Here is a 23,620-nt window from a genome sequence, read left to right on the forward strand (position 1 = left end):
GAGCCCTTCAAACTGGTGGGAGGAGGCACTGAAGGGTTTAGGCGCTGCAATGCCATATTAATGGTAGAACATTTAAGCCCACAAGGACACCCTCTTCTAAGATGGACTCTTTCCCTTCACAGTGCACGTCTTTAGGTCGCTGCATCTTTTTCACGTCTTTAGGTCGCTGCATCTTTTTTTCTGCTCCCTTGTGATGTTTTTCACTATTCTGACACATTGCGTTAAATGCTACTGGGGGCTGCCTGTGACCTCGATATGCCACACAAAATGACACTGCTTCTTTCCGAGGGACTCACAGACGGAATGTAAGTGACCTCTGTCTGATGCGATGTGTGCCTACTCCCACACAACGAAAACATACTACCTTTGGCCCTGCTGTGTGTGCCTGCTCAGGCACTGAATGTACGCCTGTTCCATCTCATGCGGTGTGATTGACTGCTCAGACACCGCAAACTAAAATCTTCATGCATGGATATCATTTAGGGTGCCTGGGGTTGCTGCTGCAACCTGTGGCTTGCCCCTTGCGACCCCTGGTGCTGCCTTTGGGACCCCTGGCCTCAGATGTGGCAAAATCATTGCCTGGAACAAAGTGGTAGCTTGTCCTTATGGACGTGCTTTGGGGGTAAACTCTGTGCATTCTATCTATTTGTATTGCTCTTAATGGTATATATTATGTATATATATCATATATTACTTTCATTGTTAGTGTATTTGAAAATGGAGTTCAGTTGGCTGTAATTTGACCTTTCCTGGTACCGGAGGGAAGTTCAAAATGCCTTTAAATGTATGTTGTGTGCGTGCTTGCGGGTGAGTGGGTGTGTGAGCGTGTGTGAGTGAAAGTGAAGGTCAAAGTGTGTGTGAGGTCATTTCCACTACCACTATCATTTTGGTGAATTGACCTGCATGCCTTCATGTTTTCAAGCAGGGGGACTGCTTTAGACTCTAGTAACCTTGTTGTTGTAATCATGCGGATTGTATGGAACACCCTTCAGTGCGGTCATTGATTGAAAATGCCCAGTTACACTACATTCGAGGTCTGCAGTGGTTACCTAATATTCTCTTGGCTTAATTCAGTTTCCAGCAGCTGCTGTGACCCGGCAGTCAGGGCTTTCTGATGGGACGTTGTGTTTAATGTTTGAACCAAGTGTAGTGTCAAACAGTTGACCACAATCATATATTGAGATGTCCCACTACGTGGATGGTGAAAGCTAGATGTATACAGGCAATATGGACCTCTAGTTATGACTTCTGAATTTCAGGTTTGTGGTATTTCTTTTTTGATATTTCATCTCTTAGCATGTCCCAGGTTCTACCTTCTGTCCATAGCCTGAATCGTGCTACTTTAAAATGTGGGCCTAGCTTCTGGAAGCCTTGGGATGCCGTCTGTGTGTAATGTTTTAGAAACCCACAGGTTTGAGGTCTTCACCATGTCGCTGCCAGTGTTTCCTGCTAGAAACAGGCTGGCTTGGGGTCTTCACCATGTCGCTGCCAGTGTTTCCTGCTAGAAACAGGCTGGCTTGGGGTCTTCACCATGTCGCTGCCAGTGTTTCCTGCTAGAAACAGGCTGGCTTGGGGTCTTCACCATGTCGCTGCCAGTGTTTCCTGCTAGAAACAGGCTGGCTTGGGGTCTTCACCATGTCGCTGCCAGTGTTTCCTGCTAGAAACAGGCTGGCTTGAGGTCTTCACCATGTCGCTGACAGTGTGTCCTGCTAGAAACAGCCAGGCTCGGGGTCTTCGCCATGTCGCTGCCAGTGCTTCCTGCTAGAAGCAGCCAGTTGGCCACTGACCTCCTATGGAGATATGAATGTGGCATGATGTGACGACGGTGCTGCTCAGATGTAGTACTGGCGGAACTGCAGACCCTTTGACTTCTGACCAGGGGTTTTCTTGCTTTGGGGTCCGTGGCAGATTAATAAACCAAAGTCTTTAAAAAAAAAAAAAAAACTTTTCTGTTGTTGATTTCTCTCGAATATGAACCAGTGTCTCTGGTGTCCACTGATGCCCTGGGGCCTAGGCACTGGGGCACCAGGGGGGCAACACGGATTAGTATTGTGGAAACTACCGGCCACTGATTGTTTTTTCCTGGTACCCCAAGGATACTTAGTTCTCTGGAATCTCTCCATCCACATAATGGAACCAGACAACATCTGAGGATCTTTCAGTTGCAGCTGGAATTGTGTGGCACCTCGCTATTAATGTTGGGAAATTTCACAGGCCCCGGCTTGTTCCCTTTCCTGTGACACTCTGAGTTGGTTGCAGAAGGGTGGCGGGATGCAGATTTCCACTAGAACCGGTCAATATTAGCAATTGGTGTATCCCAAACACCGACTTCTGGTTGCTGTACCTCAGTGTGAGGCTAGCTGCGGATCCGAGGGCATGGCACATGTTTTGGACTCATGTGCCACACGGATATGGGTCTCTGCTCCGTTTCAGTATGTTGCTGGTGGCTATGCCTGGAGACTTGGACATAGTGAGTGTAATATCACTCAATTTCCTGAATTGTGGGAAACTTGCTACCCAAAGCAGTGTTTTTCTGAAATTGGTGATGTAAACCTGTTCGGTCCTATGCAACGTGTACCTGCTCAAGGTTGGGATTGTAAACCTGTTCTGTACTGTGCAGTCTGAGTACTCGCAGGGCCCGTCAGTCTGTTGTAGTGCCTGCCTGCAGTGTGTGCGCCTGCCTGCAGTGTGTGCGCCTGCCTGCAGTGTGTGCGCCTGCCTGCAGTGTGTGCCCGCCTGCCTGCAGTGTGTGCCCGCCTGCTTGCAGTGTGCGCCTGCCTCCAGTGCCGGCTTTTTTGTTTCTGCGGATGCTGCTGCCCAGGGCTCATGCACTACTGGACCACAAACCTGCAGTGTGCGCCTGCCTTCCTGCAGTGTGTGTCTGCCTGCCTGCAGTGTGTGCCTGCCTGCCTGCAGTGTGCGCCTGCCTGCCTGCAGTGTGCGCCTGCCTGCCTGCAGTGTGCGCCTGCCTGCCTGCAGTGTGCGCCTGCCTGCAGTGCAGGTTTGTCGTTTCCGCGGATGCTGCTGCCCTGGGCTCATGTCCTCCTGGACCACGAACCATGTCAGTTTCGTGGCCCGCGGGCCCAGATCTGGTCGTTTCCCCTTTGTCTTCCACTGTATCCTGCCCTCCCCGTAGTGACAAAGGAGCCGAGCTTCATTCTCTGTGATCAATGCACACTTGTCTCAGTCCCAGACTTGGCAACAACCTGTAGAGCCGGTTCGGGAGTGAAGCATCCTGGCTGCGAAGAAGAGTGAGGTTTCTCTTACTCCCACCCGGCCCTTAGATGAAGAGGATTAGTCCTCTGGAGGCCTGTACGGTATCTTACCTCGCACTAGCGATCTTACTCTACACTTCTGATGAGCATAATATATCAGAGGAGGCCTTTAGATTCACTAGGGGAAGAAATGAAGCTGAAACTGCAGTGATCATTTTCTCACACAGGTGAGAGCTGTCCCGTCCAGTGCCCGTCCACTGCCAGTGCATTGTGCCTCACTAGGGGCGCTCCCTTGCACCACCTGAAGGTGGGGGGGGGGGGGGGGTGATGCTGGGAGCATGCTAATCATGTCCACAGAGGCGAGTTGGTCCCAGCAGCCCATCTGATTTCAGCCTGTGGCTTTGGTTGGCTCTCACATGTAAGTGTCATAAGGGTGCCCCGCCCACCGCAGCTTAGACCATTTCCAGCCCCAGATATGTATCGGGGTTTAGCAGTGGATGAAAGGCAGGTGGCTGCAGCACAATCCTGGCTAAACAGCTGGGAGTCTGGGGATGTTCTGAAGAAATGACAGACTAGTCCTGTTCACCCCTTTTTTGGTACCACCATAACCCACAGGGTCCAGATTAAGAAACATGGCGGGTGGGGGCTCAGGAGATTGGGAGGCAGATTATGTATCTCGTTCCGAGGAGGGGCTTCGCCACCACAAGAGCATCATTTTAAACAGTGGCCTGTACACTCCTTTTCTCACCCCCTGATCCTGTATATCTTCTCTTTTTAGGTCTCGCCTGACCCAGCGCATGCGCTGGTCTGGCGAGACTTACTGAGAGGGCTCCAAAAAGTGCTACCAGGCCAGCCTAGAGCTACAGTGCATGTGCGCGGGCCACGCTTTACCGCAATTACTTTCACTTTCACGGCCGCTTTGCATAGCCAATAGGTCTCGCTTTTGGGACCTTATGAGTATTTAGTTATGCAAGTGTTGCATAGCTAAACACTTTTAAGGTCCCAAAGGCGAGACCTATTGGCTATGCCAATGCTTGTTTAAATGCTTCTTGGGGAAATTGATGTTCCTGTCCAGGGCCCTCTCTCTTGGAACAGGCTGCTTTAGCCCCTTTGTTTCATCTGACATTGGCCCCTGTGTGAAGGTCTCTCGCCTTCATATATGGGGTCTCCTTTGACTAGGTCGTACTGCGCGTGGGAAAGTTCAGAAATGTTCTCCCTCAGTGGACCTTCTCCACAGTCACTGGAAACATGTGAAGCCTTTCGTGGGTCATCGGTTGGTGGGATGCAGTGAGTGGTTCCTATTTCAGATAATTATTTACTTCTGACTCAACCTTGTGCTCTACTCCATTTTTGCCATTGGTTTATTATTTTTTGTAGTTCTTCTTAGTGTGAACGTGCCATATCCAAGTTGGCTTTGTGAAAGAATTACTAGAATCAATATTGTTTTTTCGTAAAACAAAGATAGGACACTAAAGCCAGCCTATTAACTAGACTCGTGTGTGGGTAATTACTGAAGTGAGGCTACTTAAAAGCTTAGAGGGTTTTTGCATGTGAATCACTTAATGTGGTGGAATATTGAATTATTAGCACATTGACTGTCGCTTTTCAAACTGAGAACTGTTTATTGGAAACAGTAAGTGAAATACTGGACTGTTCCGTTTAGTTATCTGTGGTATAAAAAGAGAGAATAATTTTGTAGTTAAGATTGTACAGTTTTGCAGCAAGCTTTGCTTTTGTGTTGGAAAAACAAAAGCATTCTGTGTGTAGAATGGGGAAATATTTGGCGCTGTTTTCTGCAACAAACAAGGGCCATTGATTGGAATAAGAATGTTCATGTTTTGTTTACTTTTCATCAATCGAATGATGATTAAATAATAGACAGCATAGGAGCTCTGCAGATTTGCAACGATACTTAAACGGCGGACTCTTGGTTCTGCACCTCAAGCTAGTTTCAATTATAGCAGGGGTCCTTGCGCAGCAAGCCCTGGCGTCAGCCGTCAAATGATGCCTCCGTCGAGCAGATCCTAAGCAAAGCAGGGGTTGGGCGTGCACCAAGTAACGAAGTCCAGAAAGTCAATTTTGAGTTTCAAAACAAGTCTTGATTTTCAATTGGTTAATTCTCACGAAATTTGAGTTTTATAGTCAGCCAACGCGTTTCGTTCTCACGAGGATAACTTCAGCAGGGCTCAATAGGCGAGTGTCTTCACAATGAGGCATGGTTGCTACACGGGTTGCGCTCCCCACGAGTCTAGTGGGCACAGTGTAGGATGTAGAAAAGCCAGGTAAGACCTATTGCAGAGAGGTCTAAGTTAAAACAAGGTAATGCAAATGATGAATGAGGTAGGCGTTCAAGGCATTAACACTGGAAGCATTCAGGATGTCCCAAGGCCTGGGTCGGCCTGAAAAACAAATCTTACAATGGACGGTGTCACGTCAGAGTTGGTGAACCCAACCCAAATGCTTCCAGTGTTAATGCCTGGAACACCTACCTCATTCTACCCTCCAGTTCAGACACCATCACAGAAGATATAGTCAGCAGCCCTGCGAGACAGTCTAAAAATGTGTGGTGGCACGCCATAGCTGGCACCTATTTAGTCTTTCAGATGTAGAGACCTTTCTCTAGGCTGTATGGTGGTTTTATGCCATACTGGTTGTTATGTTTGATTGGTTTGTGCAGTCTCATGGTGACTACTGTCTCAGTCCTCATCCTTGGTGTGGGATGAGCCATGGATAGGGAGGTTGTTGGTTGTTTAAGTAGTGGAAGGATCAGTCTTGTGTTCAGTGTTAAGAAAGGTGCCTTGAGTGAGTGAGGCTTGGGCCATGTAAAGAGTGTTTCTGAAGTACAGGTCATTCCTTCGGTTTGGGACGGTCTCTGTTTTTCCGTGTACTGCTTGTTGTGATTGGGTCTGTCCTCCATCCTGTGCTGCTCTGATCTCCAGGCCTGGTGAGTTTAGATGCTTCCCATTGTCAGTTGCTGTTGAGTGGCTTCTCTGACCTGAAGTGCTCTACGCGCCTCTGCATATGTCCTGTGCAGAACTCCAGTCCTGGGTCAGTGAACCCTTCTCATTCAGAGCCAAGTGTGAGGTAGTCAAGGGGTTTTCCACTCTCCAAAAGTCCCCATTCGTGTGCCACCTGCCCGCAAGCACAACAGAAACTGCTATCAGAGCCCTTGTTGTGCTAGGTCCCTCTGCTGTCCCTCGCTCCCGGCTGCATCCCGATCCATCGTTATTGTGCTCACCATCCCACCACAGTTTGGACCCGGCCATATGCGAATCAGTCTCCAGTGGGAACTGTCAAGCCCGAACTCCTGATCCAGGTCCTTTCTGAACCGGGTGGTATTATATTGAACAAGAATTGTCTCCCTTCTGTGTCAAAATACACTACTATTTAAAATATCAGTTTACATTGAACCAAAACACGTTATTCTCCTTAAACACCAAGTGTCAATACCTATCGTGATTTGATAAAAATTCTTTATTCCACATTTATTAGGCCTAATGATCAGCTTTAGATGACAATTAATTTAAAATGCATTTTATTTAAAAACCTTTTTAGTACAACCTATATATAAAGTCTGTAATCACAGATTTTCGTTAGTTCTTGGCAATTTTAGAGTAAACACGTATTCATTAAAACTTGACATTTACAAATACAGCATAAGAAGATCTTTTCATGAAATATTTTTCTTCTCCAAATAGTGCTATAATTCAAATATCACTCTGTTTTAAATGTACTTATTTCTTTATATATAATCTACCAATACATACAATACACAACTCTTAAAAACAGTATATTATATATTAGTCCATGTGTCGACGTGTTTCGGTGTATCTTGAAATTCTTAACACCTTCCTCAGGACACAATTAAAAACATTACGTTATCCATGAGAACAGACCAAGAATCCTGTAGTGTCTTTGCAGGGAAATCGCAATGGTATTGATATAATCAAAATAAATTGTCCATTTCTGCAGATTAGCCCCTTTTAGTTAGCACCTCTGTGATCAGGGTTAAATAATTTTCACTCAGTCTTAATAGTTTGGTTATTCTTTATAATGTTATAAACCATTAACTGATTGTGCTTTTTTTTTTAATTCCTGTATCAGTCCCAGTGCCTTTTCTGGTCACAGTTGTAAAATCTTTGCAAATATACTTGCTGAGTAGATACCGCCACCTTAATTAATTGGATCGGGTCAGTGCTCCTGTATTTCGCAGCAGCGTTTCCTCTTTCCTGGGATTCTATTGCCTAGCAGGGTAACTATCATTTTGTTGGGTTGGCCTTTCTGAACCGGACCCGATCCAATGGGAACTGTGGAGCCCGAGCGTGCGTTCCAGATCCTTCCTGAACCGGACCTGATCCTATGGGAACCGTGGAGCCTGGACTGCCAGGCCAGGTCCTTCCTGAGCCGGAACACAAAACTCCCAGGTATAGATTGGTTCCGGTGTGCAATGGCCCCACATCGGGCGACGTACTAAAGTGTACATAAAAAGCGATGTAAGCGACATCATTGCACTGGTTCCAGTGCACTGCTGCTGCATCAAGGTATGGGTGACCCCAAAACCTAGTATTTTCTAAAATCTAAACCGTCACTGGAGCCAGGCAGTGCTTGAAATACAAATATCCTGCTTTTCTCTATCCCACAATTCCCGACTCTCAGTGAGAAGTGTCGTGTCTGTTTTATTAAAGGGTTTGCACCCCTTCTAAAACTGCTGTTGCTTTCTGTTTCGAGTTGAACTGTTTGTACTCGGTGACGGGACTCCCAGGCGCTGTATGCAGTGCCAGTGCAGTATCCCAGCTGCCGCGCGCCCCGGGACCGGCAGTGACGCGCGCCCCTGGATCCCGATCCACTCCTCGGGGTGCATCCCCGAGTCTGGTCCAGTCACATTCTCTGCCCCAGGGGCCTTCCGCGGTATCCGCTTCCCTGGCGATGAGGTCACCCTCCGCCAGCCCCACCTGTACGGCTCCGTCCGGATGTGCATGCCTTGGTGACGTCACGGTGTTTACCTGCCAGGACCGCCCCTCTCGGGGTGGAGCCGGGGCTCCGAGAGTCCCGGTTTCAGGTGAGCGCTCACTTGGCTGCTGTGAAGTCCGTAGCCGGTGCTGTGCCTGGAGCTCCGGGGCCTCAGCAGGCATGTCCCAGCATGCACTGGGAGAAGCTGCTGCTGCGCCATAAGCGCACGGTAGGGTCGGTCGGTCGGTCGGTCGGTCATTCATGCATGCATTCTCTTTGGGGATTCAGTTGTGCGTCCGCGCCGGCTCCTGTGGCTGCCCGTGCCTTTGGGGTTACTCTACTGTCGGTGTCTATCGCCGCTAGCATCTAAGGTGTGAGGCCCGAGCAGCGACACGACCCCAGCTCGGCTCCTGCCGAGGCTCGTTGCTCACTCTTTAAAATAAGCTCATTCCGGACTGGTGGCAAGGCGTCCCGGACTTCTCGGGACAGTCCCGGTTTTCCAGCAACGGTCCCGGCCGCTTCATGCATATTTAGCTCATGTTCCAGTTTTCAGAGAGGGCGGACTGAAAACTGAGGGAGGCACGTTGTTGTGTTCCAATTCAGGAGGAGTTTGCAGCTTTTCTCAGAAAGCAATATAATAGCAGGTGTGATTGTGGGTTTAAAAATTGCACTTTATTTTCTCAGTGCCTCATCGGTGTTTCTAGGTTTATGTGCTTTGACATAATGCGCCCCTTCGCTAATGAAAAAATTCTAGTCCTTTTATTTTTGTAATATGACCCCCCTTTTTTTTTTTTTAAATCTGATGCCCCTATTGCTGGCTCTATTTAGCAATGGGCCGGCTGACGGTAAGGCAAATGGGGGAGCTAGACAAGATACTCTCCACACACGAACCTTGTGCGAACACGGAAAGTCCAGGTAACTCCCGCGAAAGCATGCCCTTGCCCTACAGTTATCAAGAAATGCACGGACACTACACATTTAGGCAGAATACTTCCATTTGGAGCGGCGCTGTGAAGGTTTTGTGAAGTTGCCGGGGCAGTGGTGGGTAAGGCCCTCTTTTGAAGCGTCGCCAGTTTGCAAGCACTGGTAATTGAGCCCCCTTGTGGCGAGCGGGAGGTAGAGCCCAGAGTGGTGGAGTGCACTGTCCCGTCCCAGTCTCCTCCAGAGTATGGTGCCCAGACATGCCCCCCCTCCCTCTTCTCTCCCCCCCCCCCCTTCTTCTTCTCCCCCCCCCCCCCTCTTCTCCCCCCCCCCCCCCCTCCCTCTTCTCCCCCCCCCCCTCTTCTCCCCCCCCTCCTCCCTCTTAGTGTCACATCTTGCTATTACGTTGACATTTTGTTTGACAGGCGAACAGGGGGTTGCCTTTTCAGCCTCCTCTTATGCTACCACGATATAACTGCATGCGAATCCTTTTTATCCTCACCGGGAGGAAAGGCGCAGGGTAGACGCGGCCCTGCAGCGATGGTTAAACCCACCGAGCTGTCGAGGCACTTTAGCTGCAGAGCGCACTGCGCTTGTGCTCCGTGACTTATGTGGCGTCTCTAGTGTTTTTAAACCCTCCTGCTAGAGTCGGCATTTTAGCTGCTCTTGTTTTCGATGTCTTTTGTTGGTACATGGATGAACCCGCGCGCCCTTTTCCAAGGTACATGGTGGCAGGTTTTCTGCCGAAACATCACGCGTTCCGGTCCATTATGCAGTGACCCGAGCTATAATGAAATATGACACACACGGTAAGTCCTTCGGGGCTGGTTTCTGTGTGTGGAGCCGCAAGGGTTCGGGTATTTTGAAGTTTGAAAGACGTAACTGACCGGTGCATGTGGCCAAGAATGACTTTAGAGGCCAGTTAGACACAATTACAGACGTGGCTGGACTTAAATGTGCGCGCTTTAACAGAGAATTCACCACTAATCCTTTACTACTCGCCGAAAAGCGCTTCGACGGGGTAGTAAGCGCTATATGAATACCATTTCATATTACACACTGAACATACTGCCGGACTGAAGGCGTAAAAGTGCCCGATAGGATTGAAGAGGAGCTGTTATCGCCCACTGTTTTGACTGGGGTGGGGGGGGGGGGGGAGTGGCAGTGAGTCATCACTTGGTGTTGAATAGCTCAACATCTGAACACCACAGGGCAGCGATATCATTACTGATTTAGTCACACTCGGCAGGAAATCGGTGCAGTGATTTCGCAAAAAGTCATGCGGGCGTATGTATATGTTAGCAGATTTTGTGCAGTTTCCTAGTGGTACAGAAGTGCCGTGGGGCGGAGTGCCTCTCTGCTGTGTTCCGCAGGGTGCCGCCTCATCGGGGTGTTGAGGGCCCCCCATCTTCCGTCTCCAGCATGAGGTTCCCGCGCTGCACCCCGGTGGTGGCTGCGCAGGTGCGTTTCATCTTGCCACTGGAGCTTTACGCCCCCCCCGTGCCTTTCACACCTGCCTCTATCAGTGCTAAATTTGTAACACAATATTAGTGCCAGTCAGGAGGTCAGTGCAGCTTGATCCATCCTTGACCCCTGCCAGCGCCGCTACTTCTACTACCACCACACTTACATGCGTGTCAGTCAAGACTATTCCAATGGCGCGGGTAGCAGGCATTAGTCATTTTTAATCTATACTCATTAAATAACCAACTGTATTTGTGCTCATCTCTAAATTAAACAGACAGTGCCACCATGTGGCAGACTCATTAGCGCCGGTGTTGACAATTAAGTGCTGGTGCCAAGCACCGGAGACCACCGGCCCAAATTCAGCGCACGAATACTGACTGCATGTAGTTTATGCCGCCCCTGGAATGTTTACCTCTGGCTTTGAATGCTCTCTACGCACATATGTGAACACTGCAACAGTGACTGTTGGGCAAAGCTTTTTGTGCGTTTTGATAAGTAAATCTTTGTACCTTTCTGATGCATTCCTGCCTGGCGGTTCTTGTCCGAGGGCCAGTGATTTGCTAATGATCTTTCTCCTTCCTCCGCAGATTGAGAGATTGGAAGGAAGCACCCTCGCCCAGACCAGCCTCATAGCCTCCAGCACCGATGGCTCCATCAGCGCGGACGGCGTGGACGGGGTGCTGGACCCCCAGCGCACCCGGGCGGCCATCACCCACCTGCAGCAGAAGATCCTCCGACTCACCGAGCAGATCAAGGTGGAGCAGACCGCGCGCGACGACAACGTGGCCGAATACCTCAAGCTGGCCAACAACGCTGACCGCCAGCAGGGGGCGCGCATCAAGCAGGTGTTTGAGAAGAAGAACCAGAAGTCGGCCCAGACCATCCTGCAGCTGCAGAAGAAGCTGGAGCACTACCACCGCCGGCTGCGGGAGGCCGAGCACAACGGCATCCCGCGCCAGACCAAGGATGTGCTGCGGGACATGCACCAGGGCCTGAAGGGCGTCGGCGCCAAGGTCACCGGCTTCAGCGAGGGGGTGGTGGACAGCGTCCGGGGCGGCCTCTCCAGCTTCTCCCATGCCACGCACTCCGCGGCGGGGGCGGTGGTCTCCAAGCCCCGGGAGATCGCCTCCCTCATCCGGAACAAGTTCGGCAGCGCGGACAACATCTCCAACCTGGACGAGCCATCCTTGGAGGACGGCGGCAAGGCCTTGGGCGTCATCTCCAACCTGCAGCCTAGCCCCAAGTACGGCAGCGAGGAGGACTGCTCCAGCGCCACCTCCGGCTCCATGGGGGGCAACAGCGCCGCCGATGCCCCGGGCGGGGCCTGCAGCTCCAAGTCCAACACCCTGGACATGCAGAACTCTGGCTTCGAAATCTTGCTGCACGAGATTCAGGAGATCCGAGAGACGCAAGTCCGCCTGGAGGAGTCCCTGGAGGACCTGAAGGGCCTCTACCAGACGGACTACCGCCTGATCATGCAGACTCTGCAGGAGGAGCGATACAGGTACTTGTCTTTGGGCACTGGTGCTGGGTGGTGTGGTATAGATTTAATACCTGGCTACACGAGGAGAGATGGAGGTACCTGTGTTTGGGCACTGGTGGTGTGTGGTATAGATTTAATGCCTGGCGACAAGAAGAGAAATACAGGTACTTGTGTTTGGGCACTGGTGCTGTGGGGTATAGATTTAATGCCTGGTTGCTTAAGAAGAGATGCAGGTACCTGCGTTTGGGCACTTGTGAGTGGTATAGATTTAATGCCTGGCGATAAGAGGAGAAATACAGGTACTTGTGTTTGGGCACTGGTGCTGCGTGGTGTGTGGTATAGATTTAACGTCTGGCTGCAGGAGAGGAGGTGCAGGTTCTTGTGTTTGGGCACTGGTGGTGAGTGGTATGCGCTGACGAGTAGATTTAACGTCTCGCTGCAGGAGAAGAGGTGCAGGTTCTTGTGTTTGGGCACTGGTGGTGAGTGGTATGCGCTGACGAGTAGATTTAACGTCTGGCTGCAGGAGAAGAGGTGCAGGTTCTTGTGTTTGGGCACTGGTGGTGAGTGGTATGCGCTGACGAGTAGATTTAACGTCTGGCTGCAGGAGAGGAGGTGCAGGTTCTTGTGTTTGGGCACTGGTGGTGAGTGGTATGCGCTGACGAGTAGATTTGATGTCTGGCTGCAAGAGGAGAGATCCAGGTACTTGTATTTTGGCAGCAGAGCTGTGTGGTGGGTGGTATGTGCTAATGATAAGAAACTTTAATGCCTGGCTAAAAGAAGATAAATGCAGGTACTTGTGTTTTGTCACTCTTGCTGTGTGGTGGGTAGGTGGTACATGCTGATGAGATTTATCGTTTGGCTACAAGAGGAGAGATACCGGTACTTTTTTGGGCACTGGTGGGTGGTGCATGCTGCTGAGAAGGTTTACTGTGTAGCAGATGCAAATAGAGACTTGCTTGGGTAGTTTGGAGAGACTCATTTGATGGTTCTCTTAACTCTCCGCGAGCCGTTTAAACCGCACTGTCAGTCTAAGGAAGGGGCTATGAAAGAGGATGATTTATTCTTCATCTCACCAGGCTCTGCGCGTGCACTTCTACCTACTAGTCAACACATGCTGCTAGATACGTCTGATCATGCCCCAGTAGCCTACCTACCTCTGCCTATGCACCTCCAACTGCTAGGCAGCGCATGCTGCAGTCTAGACATCTGACCATGCACCCACAGCCTTCCAAGATCTGCCATGCACCTCCACCTGCCAGTCCACGCATGCTGCCCGATACGTCTGACCACTCCCCACTAGCCTACCTACCTCTGCCTATGCACCTCCAACAGCTAGGCAGCGCATGCTACAGTGCAGACATCTGACTATGCACCTCCACCTGCCAGTCCACACATGCTGCCAGTCCAGACGTCTCTGGCCACGCCCCACCTTCCATCCTACCTCTGCCTATGCACCACCACCTACTGGGCAACACATGCTGCAGTCCGAAAGTCTCTGGCCACACCCTCAAAGCCTTCCAAGCTCTCCTAATGTACCTCTATCTGCTAATCAATGCATGCTGCCAGTCCAGACGTCTCCACGCCCCTCTTTGCTTCCAAGCTCTGCCCATGCACCTCCATCTGCGAGTAGACATCCAGTGGCAATTCAAACGGCTGAATATGACCCTGCATCTCAATCCTTAGTAGTTCTACCCGGAAGCAGTAGCAGCACGTGCTGCCAGCCTGGAGAGCTGTCTTGGTGATAGTCTGCCTCACCAATCTTTGCCCAGGTGCCTCCACCTGCTCGTCAGCGTCCGCTGCTAATGCAGTGCCACGGCCATTAACATTGCCACTGCTGTACCTCAGTCCTGCCATGCTGTGTCCGCATGACTTCTTGAACCCTGTCGTGTGCACTGCCGCCTTAGTGCCAAGTCTGTTGCCGGCTCACAGCGTCTCAACTCTACTGTCCCCATCTCCACCCTCGCCGTTCACTGCCAGCCTCGTCTAGGAGCTCTGAACGGAGGTGCCCCTACACTCCTCCAAGCTCTGCTGGCGCTCCTTTGTGAGCCCTGTGGCCACCGTAGCTATCCCGAACCGTTCAGCAAGTACATCGCAACCCTGTTTATAGAAGTGGGCGAGCCACTGCGAGCTCGACCCTGAAGCCCGACTCCTGCTGCAACCTCGAGCCCATAACGAGCCGAGCTTTCATGTGGCTTCTTCCTACCTGCCAGGATGTGGCGTTCAGATCCGGTGTCGGCTGAAGAACTGGGGAACCAGGTTCAAGTCTGTGCGTCAGCCCAAAGTCCTGTGCTTGTGGCCAAATCGCTTAATCTACCCATGCTTATAAACCATGCATGTGGCCTTGAGTAATGTAACTGGTGCTCATGTAAAGCACTCCATCCAATACGTTCCTGTCGAGTTTGCGCAAAATTTTGAAACTTCCAAATACTGCCTAGGTGGTAAAAACAAAACCTTAATGTAAGGAAAAATGAATAGATACCCATTTACTGACTGATTTGTACAAAGTGAAACCAGAAAATCTGGATAAGTCTCAGCTTCCCCACTTGAGTTGGGTTATCTTAGGCAAAAAATAATGTCACCAAACCCCTTTTTACTTCATTATCGGGTATGAAAGCACTGCCAAGTACGAGGTCAGTCTCCCTGTTATACAAAGCTGCCCCTTTTAATAAGTAGTTCTTAGCGCAGTGCTATCATGTGCCCTGTTAGTGTCAAAGCATCCACATGTTAAAGAAATCTACGGTTTTGCAGAGACTTTGTCATATGTTGCGCTGGGAATCCTTCTCTAGGTACCCATGCACTTTGTACATCATGTATAATAATAATAATAGTTAAGGTAATACCAGGAGGAGAGAACGGTTCGCATACAACCGGGACAGTTACCAAGAACCATCAGTGTGCTGGGGACATAACGTGGGAGGGGCCAGGAAGTGAGATCAAGGCAAGGTACCCCGAGGGAGGCAGGGAGGGGCAGTTTGTAACCAGATGCTTAAGACAGAGGCTTTCTTTCAAGCGAGGGGCTCCCCTGCTCTCTCTGGGTGCAGTATGTTCCGCATTCCAAGTGTCGACCCACAGAAGGCCCGAGATCGGTCGGGTCGTGTTGTATTTTTACTACACAGCAAACCTGCTATTTAAAGAGATTGGCCAATCGAGTTTCTTCCAATCTCTGGCTTTATGCCCCCCCCTACCTCCCCCCCCCCCCTTTCCATCAGCACTCCCTGCAGATAAAACGCTGCCTCTCTAATGACATCTTTTGTCGGGTATCCGCGCCCCGTGTTTTTGTCAGTCGATAGAGGGCGCAGTGTGAAGCAGAAGGGTTCCTGCTGAGCTGCCAAGAAGCCGCGGTCTGTAAACGATGAACTGCTCCAGCCCAAGTTTTTTGTCTTTGGATTCTGGGACTGAAAGTCCTGGTTTTATAACGAAATAAACAAGACAGTATGTCCCAGAATTGAAACCAAAGCCTGGACTGGAGCAGCTCATCACACATGGACCTGGGAAACTTGGCAGGCCTGACTGTATCAGCTAGACAAAAAGAACAGCAAAAGGAATGTGATATTCATGAGGCATTTGGTAACACAGCTTTGGCCAGGCTTGTCTGCACAACCAGCGTGACTATGGCGCCACCTGGCGAATCACCGGAGCCTTGCACTCAAACACAATGCAGCCCACTGTGGACCCGCGAGCCCATACCAATGCGCCATGGGGGCACCGGCCCTGGGCAACAAGGGCAGCAGGGGTTTTCATCGGTGGGGCAGCTATTATACAATTCTTTCTCCTTCTGGAATATTTAGGAAAGTGCTGTTTTACCCCAAATTGTCTGAGTTATATTTACTATTTTAACTGCAGTCGTGGAATATTGTGGGGAAAGCTTTACATTCTCCAAATAATGTAAACGAGAATTGAAATGTGATTTAACTTCTCGGCTTAATCCCGGCAGCTCAGAGAGCAGAAACACGGAGTCTCATAAACTAAATGCTGCTGGGGCTCCAGTCCATGCTGTGACGCTTCTAGGCACTACACCAGCAGCGAGGCACGTTTGTTAGGGCATGATGGAAAGGCCTGGGAATATACTCCCGACCAACCCTGTGCTGCTAGTTAAACGGCTGCAGCAGAATCTGCCGGCCACATGGCTTCCAGGAAGTAGGGTGAACGCCTACGGTGGCTCTTCAGGCTCAGGCCGAGCCCCTATGCACGCTCACCTGCTCGATCTTCTACTTAGAAGCTATCTGTACAGAGAGAGTAGAAAGCAGTCGGCAGCAATGTATTGTCTGAACGGTTTGGGTTCCACCTGGTATTTTTTCACTTTCCATTCCCTTATATTTAAAATAAAGAACACTGTGGGCCTTTTGAAAGAAGCAACATAGATTCGAAGCCTTCTATTGTAATGCACCTACTGCATGAGTGGATTTCATTTAAAGGAGTGGGCGCTATGTGTGGAAAAACCAAATCTGAAAACTACCCATTGGTACCCGAGGGGTGGTCACCCCAAAGTGGCGTCCCATGGAGGTATTTCGGTTTTTTGTTTACGTCTCCACTCTTTATCCAGTATTGGGGTATCTTTCATAGATTCACATGCCTGAATCATTCCCCGTCGCCGAGGCGGGAGTCCCCGGTAAATAAAAAAGTAGTGCCAAAATGCTAGTAGCAGTAGTAGGCCCAAAGAGAAGGCCCAAAGCCTGTATCTTAGCAGCCTATCTACCTCATTATGCAAAAAGAACCAAGAATTTGGTAACAACCAATCAGACACCAGCACCCTTCTAGAACCCTCTCAGCAGAGCCAGTTCTCCTCAGATTTTCACCGCACGTCGTGTGGAAGGGAGTTTCCCTTAGTGCCTCTCAGTTTTCTTTCAACTTGCTTCAGCATGTCAGACAAGAAGGCTTTATTTAAGTCCTGCAGGACCTGCACCAAGAAGAGAGTCCATGTTGATGATCAACATGTAGACTGCATCTACTGCCTCTACCCTAAACATGAGGCAAAAGATTGCAAGATTTGCCGCACCTTCCCTACAAAAACTCTCAGGGATAGGGAGGCGAGAGTGCTTTTGTGGCTTAAATCCTCTTCGGCTGAGGAGGATGACAAAGCCTCTACTTCTAGCAAGAGAGCTAGATCGCAGGACAGCTCTTCCAGCGATGGGAAGAAGCGTCAGAAATCGCATCATTCTACTTCTGATGCGCACTCTCCTCAGGAATCTACAGTCAAGCAAACTGTGAGTAAAAGCCTTTCAAAATCTTTGGCTTACTCTCAATCTTCAGTTTCTGTCACCTCGTCTGCTTCTTCATTGACGCAAACATTCACGACGACGGCGCTTACCTCACCTATTATGTCTACGAAGGTTACTATCCTCTCAAAGAAGCCCACCGTCGAGGGGTCGTCGACGAAGTCCTCGTCGACGAAGTCAGCAGTACCGCCGTCGACGATTCCGCCATTAAAAAGCCTGTCGACGTCGAGCTCGTCGACGAAGAGCTCGTCGACGAAGATTCCATCGTCGACGAAGATCCCGTCGACGAAAGGCTCGTCGACGTCGAGCCCGTCGACGAAGATTCCATCGACGAAGATTCCATCGACGAAGACCCCGTCGACGAAGGGCTCTTCGACGAAGATACCATCGACGTCAAGCCCGTCAACGACGGCTCCGTCGACGACGAGCCAGTCGACGACGAGCGCACCATCTACGATACCGTCGACGATCCCGTCGACGATCCCGTCTACCACAGCCCCGTCGACGACGACCTCGTCGACGATGATTTCTACTCCAGTTTCCACCAGGACTTTTCAACTAAAGTCTTTTCAAAGGCAGGACATTTCACCGCTTACTCCCTCGCATCTCCTGGAAACTTATGTTGAAGATGATGATTATGTGGATGACGAGGACGAAGGGCCCTTTGGGGTTGCTCGCCACCCTTCGGAACTGCACATTAAATGTCAGGAGGACGATGAGGATGAGGATTATCAAGGGCATTACTATCAGGAAGACATAATCGTTCCGCACCATAGACCCTGCTACACACAAACTCGTAGGAATGAGATGTCACATCTGCCCCCTACGTTGATACAAGACCTACAGGCCATGCTTGCAGATTATAAGCAGCGTTTTCCACCGCAGCCAAATGTTCCACAGGTTCCACAGACTGCGCCGCAGCTGGACCCATTGCCTCTGCCTGAGGGTCCAGCCCCAATGCCTCAACTGCCTGATCCTCCACAGGACCCGCATCAGGATACAACCTCGGAGGAGGAATACGAAGAGGGCGAGTTGCCAGACCCAGCAGACCCTTGGGATTCATATATAATCCCTATGCCTTCGCCACCTACCCCTCTACCATCTGATTCGCCTCCAGAAGATATAGGGGGGTTCCATAACCTTATGCGGCGAGCTGCGACCAGGTTCAACTTGCCGGTTACCATTGAGCAGTCTGACTGTTTTCTGCATGATTTTAAGGAGGAGTCAAGGAAGGTTACGAGAGCTATCCCTATCATTGACTATATTTGGAAAGAAGGGGTTAAAATCATGAAAAACCCGGCATCAGTACCAGCTGTGCTTCCACGGATTGACAAAAAATACCGTGCTCCAGCCGACAGTCCCTCTTGTCTCACTGGTCAACCGCGTCCAGACTCGGTTATATCTCAGGCAGCCCAGCAAAAGTCTAAGAATCCGGCAGCACCGGTCACTACACCACCGGATAGGGAAGGACGCCGACTGGATCTAATTGGGAAAAAATTTTCAACTATGGCAGCTGCTTCCATCAGGGCAGCCAATTCCCTAGCGATAATTGGGCGTTATGACCGCCAGATGTGGTCAGAAATGGCAAGCTTTATCGACCTCATCCCAGAGGATAACAGGCAAGACGCTCGAAAGATTTTGTTGGAGGGTGAGCGTGCAGCCTCAGAGACTATCGACTGCGCACTGGATATTGCGAATACTAACTTTCGCCAGTTGGCTGGGGCTGCGGTTCTTAGGCGCCAGGGTTGGCTGAAAGCTACCACGTTCAGACCAGAGGTCCAGACAAAAATATTGGACATGGCCTATGATGGCGAATCATTGTTTGGAAAGCACATAGATGATGCGCTCCAAGCAATTAAAACGGATACCGATACTGCAAGATCGTTGGGCTCCTTACAATACAAAAGAGGTACCTTCAGAGGAGCAAGGGGCCGTGGATTTTCTTCCAGAGGAAGTTATCATACCCAACAAAATAGGTACCAGCCTCAGTATCGGCAATCATATCAGTCTTCCTACAGACAGACCAATACATCTGGTTTCTCTCGTCAAGGCGGACGAAAAAGATCGCAGAATCAGGGAAGAGACACCTCACGGAAGCAATGATTTCTGCAGGGCGCCTTTCACTCCTTTTCCCCTCCCTGTGGGTGCAAAAATTTCAACTTTTGCGACCAGGTGGCAAGAAATTACGTCGGACCAGTGGGTTCTGGACCTGGTTCACAACGGTCATACCTTAGAGTTTGTCACCAAACCACCCAACAAACCACCCAAGGGACCCCCTCCCCCTCGTCTTCACTTACTATTCAAGGAAGCTTTAACAATGCTCCTCAAGAACGCAATCGAGAAGGTTCCTGCGCTTCAAAAGGGGACAGGTTTCTATTCCCGCTTTTTTCTCATCAAGAAGAAATCAGGGGAGTGGCGCCCAATCTTAGACCTTCGCAATCTGAACAGATTCCTCAAGAAGCAGGGATTTCGCATGGTCACTCTGGCGGAAATTCTAGGTTGCCTCAACGAGGGAGATTTTCTAGCTTCCTTAGATATGGAAGACGCTTACTTTCACATCCCAATACATCCGAAGCATCGCAAGTATCTTCGCTTCACAGTGGCTGGCGCCCATTACCAGTTCAAGGTGCTCCCGTTTGGGTTAAAATCTGCCCCAAGGATCTTTACGAAGTGCCTAGCTCCAGTGGCAGCAGTGTTGCGCTCCCAAGGAATCCAAGTCTTTCCGTATTTAGACGACTGGCTAATAAAGGGTCCTTCGGAAAGATCAGTCAAGACTGCTGTGACAACATCTCTTCGTCTGTTCCACTCTCTGGGGCTTACGATCAACAGGAGCAAATCTCAATTACAACCAAGGCAGATCCTTCCTTTTTTGGGCGCGCTGTTAGATACCGTCCGCTGCAAGGCATTCTTGTCTCACGAACGGCAGGTTCGTCTTCAAAACTTAGCAATCCGAATTTCCAAAAGAAAGTCAGTTTCTGTCCGGATGTTCGCGTCGCTGCTAGGGATGTGCTCCTCTGCAATACACCTCGTTCCTCTGGCGCGGCTCCGCATGCGACCCTTGCAGGAGGAGTTACACCTTCAGTGGCAGCAGGTGAAGGGCACCTTCGACGACATCATCAGAGTCACTTCAGGCATGAAGAGCGCTCTACGTTGGTGGTCCCATGTTCCCAACTTATCAGAAGGACTTACTTTCATTCAGAAAATTCCAGACTTTGTCCTCACTACCGATGCTTCCATGGAAGGATGGGGAGGTCATCTCCAAGATTTACAGATACAGGGGAAGTGGTCCCCAGAGTACAAAAACAAACACATCAACAGTCTGGAATTGCGAGCAATTTTTCTGTCTCTGCAAGCTTTCCTTCCAAGGATTGCAGGTTCTTCGGTTCTAATTCGAACCGACAATACTACCAGCATGTTCTACGTGAACAAACAAGGAGGAACAAGATCAGCAACTTTGTCCACGGAAGCTCAGGAGTTGTGGGAATGGGTCACACTCCACAGCATAACCCTCAGGGCAGAACATGTCAGAGGTCTCTGCAATACATTAGCGGACACGCTCAGCAGATCCCAATCAGATTGCCACGAATGGGAGCTAGAGCAAGCTCAGGTGCTCAGAATATTCAGAGCTTGGGGAACACCACCGCTGGATTTGTTCGCTACGAAGGAGAACAAGAAATGCCGCTTCTATGCCAGCAGATACCCTCAACAGGGCTCAAGGGGGAATGCCCTGCCCATGCGATGGTCAGGGATTTGTGCTTACGCTTTTCCCCCGATACCCCTGATACCGAGGGTCATACGCAAGATGAAGTTGGAGGGCTGTCGTCTCATCTTGATTGCACCCAGATGGCCACGCCAATACTGGTTTCAGGAGCTCCTATTGCTATCACAGGACCAGCCGATCAGTCTTCGCCCGACGCCCACAATGCTGTCAAGGAACAAGGGTCAGGTTCTCCACCCGGACCCTCAGTCCCTACATTTACACGCATGGCTCCTGACTTCTTAGAGTTTAAGGACCTGGATATCCCTCAGGACTGTAGGGATATATTAACAAAATCACGAGCTCAGAGCACGATAAAAACTTACCGTCTAAAATGGAAACGGTTTTGCTGCTGGTGTGAAGCAAACCAGGTGCACCCGGTGGATGACCCTGCAGAAAAGATCCTTCCTTACTTGTTACACCTGGCAAGATCTGGGCTTTCTTTCCCTTCAGTCAAGGTCCACTTAGCTGCACTTTCAAGATTCAGAAGGGGTGCTCATGGCCCTTCTCTTTGTTCATCCTCTTTAATTAAACAGTTTATGAAAGGACTATTCCGAGAGTTTCCTCCGGTCAGACTTCCGCCACCGGAATGGGAACTCAACACAGTCCTATTACAGTTAATGAAGCATCCATTCGAGCCCATCCACAAGGCTGACCTAAAATTCCTTACATGGAAGGTTGCTTTACTTCTGGCTTTAACATCAGCTCGAAGAGTGAGTGAGATTCAGGCGTTTACTGTAAAGGAACCTTTTCTACGCTTCACTCAAGACTACGTGCACCTCCGAACTAATCCAACGTTTATACCTAAGGTGCCTTCACAATTTCATCTTAATGAACCAGTGACGTTAAAGACTTTCTTTCCTAATCCATCCACCCCAGTGGAACGAGCCTTACATTCTCTCGATATCAAGAGATGTCTTAAATTCTATCTTCTGAAAACAAAGAACCTCAGAAAGTCTGATCAATTATTCGTGGCTTATGGCCAAACTACTCTGGGAAAGGCGGTTACAAAATCCACCATTGCCAGATGGATAGCATCTACAATACTTTTCTGCCATGACAAGGCTCACAGGCCTCTGTTGAGGAAACCCAAGGCCCATTCCACGAGGACAGTAGCAGCGTCTACAGCATTGTTTGCTGGTGTGACTCTAGAAAATATCTGCCGTGCTGCGACATGGAAAAATGTCCACACGTTTACCAGACATTACTGCCTCCAATCTACGCATCGTGACGATGCAGCAGTTGGGCAAGCTGTACTACGACATCTGTTTCTTTGAGATACCTTCAGGTACCCTTTTTTCATATTTTAATATGTAAGATGTGGATATCTTTAATATAACAATGCAATGTGTTACAATGATGATTTGCTTTCATGTTAACATGCTTTTCTCTTTATAGATGGCATATTTTGAATTTTAAGATCTTTTCTTATACCTCTTGTTACAAGCTGTGGATGCAATTAGGGAGTATCAGCACTAGTCTCCCGCCATCCGCAAACGACTGTATACTTGGTATACTGCTCGCTATTCTGATTCAGGCATGTGAATCTATGAAAGATACCCCAATACTGGATAAGAAAACAAGTTACTTACCTGTAACTACAGTTATCCAGTATTGGTATCTTTCATAGATTCACATGCACCCACCCTCCTCCCCGTAGAGTCAGTTCTATATAATTTGGGAGGTTCACTTCCCACTTGTGCTACGAAAATCTGAGGAGAACTGGCTCTGCTGAGAGGGTTCTAGAAGGGTGCTGGTGTCTGATTGGTTGTTACCAAATTCTTGGTTCTTTTTGCATAATGAGGTAGATAGGCTGCTAAGATACAGGCTTTGGGCCTTTTCTTTGGGCCTACTACTGCTACTAGCATTTTGGCACTACTTTTTTATTTACCGGGGACTCCCGCCTCGGCGACGGGGAATGATTCAGGCATGTGAATCTATGAAAGATACCAATACTGGATAACTGTAGTTACAGGTAAGTAACTTGTTTTCTTCCCCTTTGCAGGTCCTTTCTTTTGGGCCTCCATTAAAGAAAGCTCACTGTCTGCAAAATCCTCTTATATACATATTTGGACCTGTTTCACCGCATGCACTAAGCAGGTGTAAGGACATGCTCAAGAGCTGCTAACACCTGTACATTGAATAATGATGTATGTGCTCTGGCTCTTACAAGCTCATTTCCTTTTTGATAACATTTCCCATTCGCCTGTCACACTCCATCCATGTTTTTGGTCTGTTTACTATAGTTTCCATAATGTGTAAAACGTTTCACAAGCAGAGGAAACGCTGGTTAATACACTAGGAATAAAAACAGAACCACCACCACCAAACCCAAAAACATTTCCGTAGTTGGGAGTCCCCAAATCGACTGTAAAGTAAATAAAGCTCCCCTTTTGTTAACATTCCAAACGCCACAAAGGGCCAGCCAGCCTAAAACCAAACCTTTTTCGTGTTGTGCTCTGTGGACCCCCGGCAGTCCACCAGAAAAGCACCAACACGCTCCTCCATGCTTCCTTAGCTCACAATTACGGCCATATTCATATTTCCGATTTCAAACTCCCTGCTAGACTTACGGAGTAGTTTGCACTATGTGAGTACAGGTAGTTGAACC

At 49.5% G+C, this 23,620-nt stretch overlaps 1 protein-coding gene across 2 annotated transcripts in view; it reads left to right on the forward strand.

Moving 5' to 3' along the window:
- TMCC1 (transmembrane and coiled-coil domain family 1) overlaps window positions 1-23,620 on the forward strand; it is a 511,044-nt gene that overhangs the window by 466,538 nt on the left and 20,886 nt on the right. For both annotated transcript variants that reach the window (XM_085624460.1, XM_085624459.1), the window contains one exon: window positions 11,141-12,057. In XM_085624460.1, coding sequence (XP_085480586.1) covers window positions 11,141-12,057 — 917 coding nt within the window. The remainder of the gene's footprint in view (window positions 1-11,140; window positions 12,058-23,620) is intronic.

Source organism: Triturus cristatus, chromosome 9 (genome assembly GCF_964204655.1).
Source record: "Triturus cristatus chromosome 9, aTriCri1.1, whole genome shotgun sequence".
NCBI classification, from domain to species: Eukaryota; Metazoa; Chordata; class Amphibia; order Caudata; family Salamandridae; genus Triturus; species Triturus cristatus.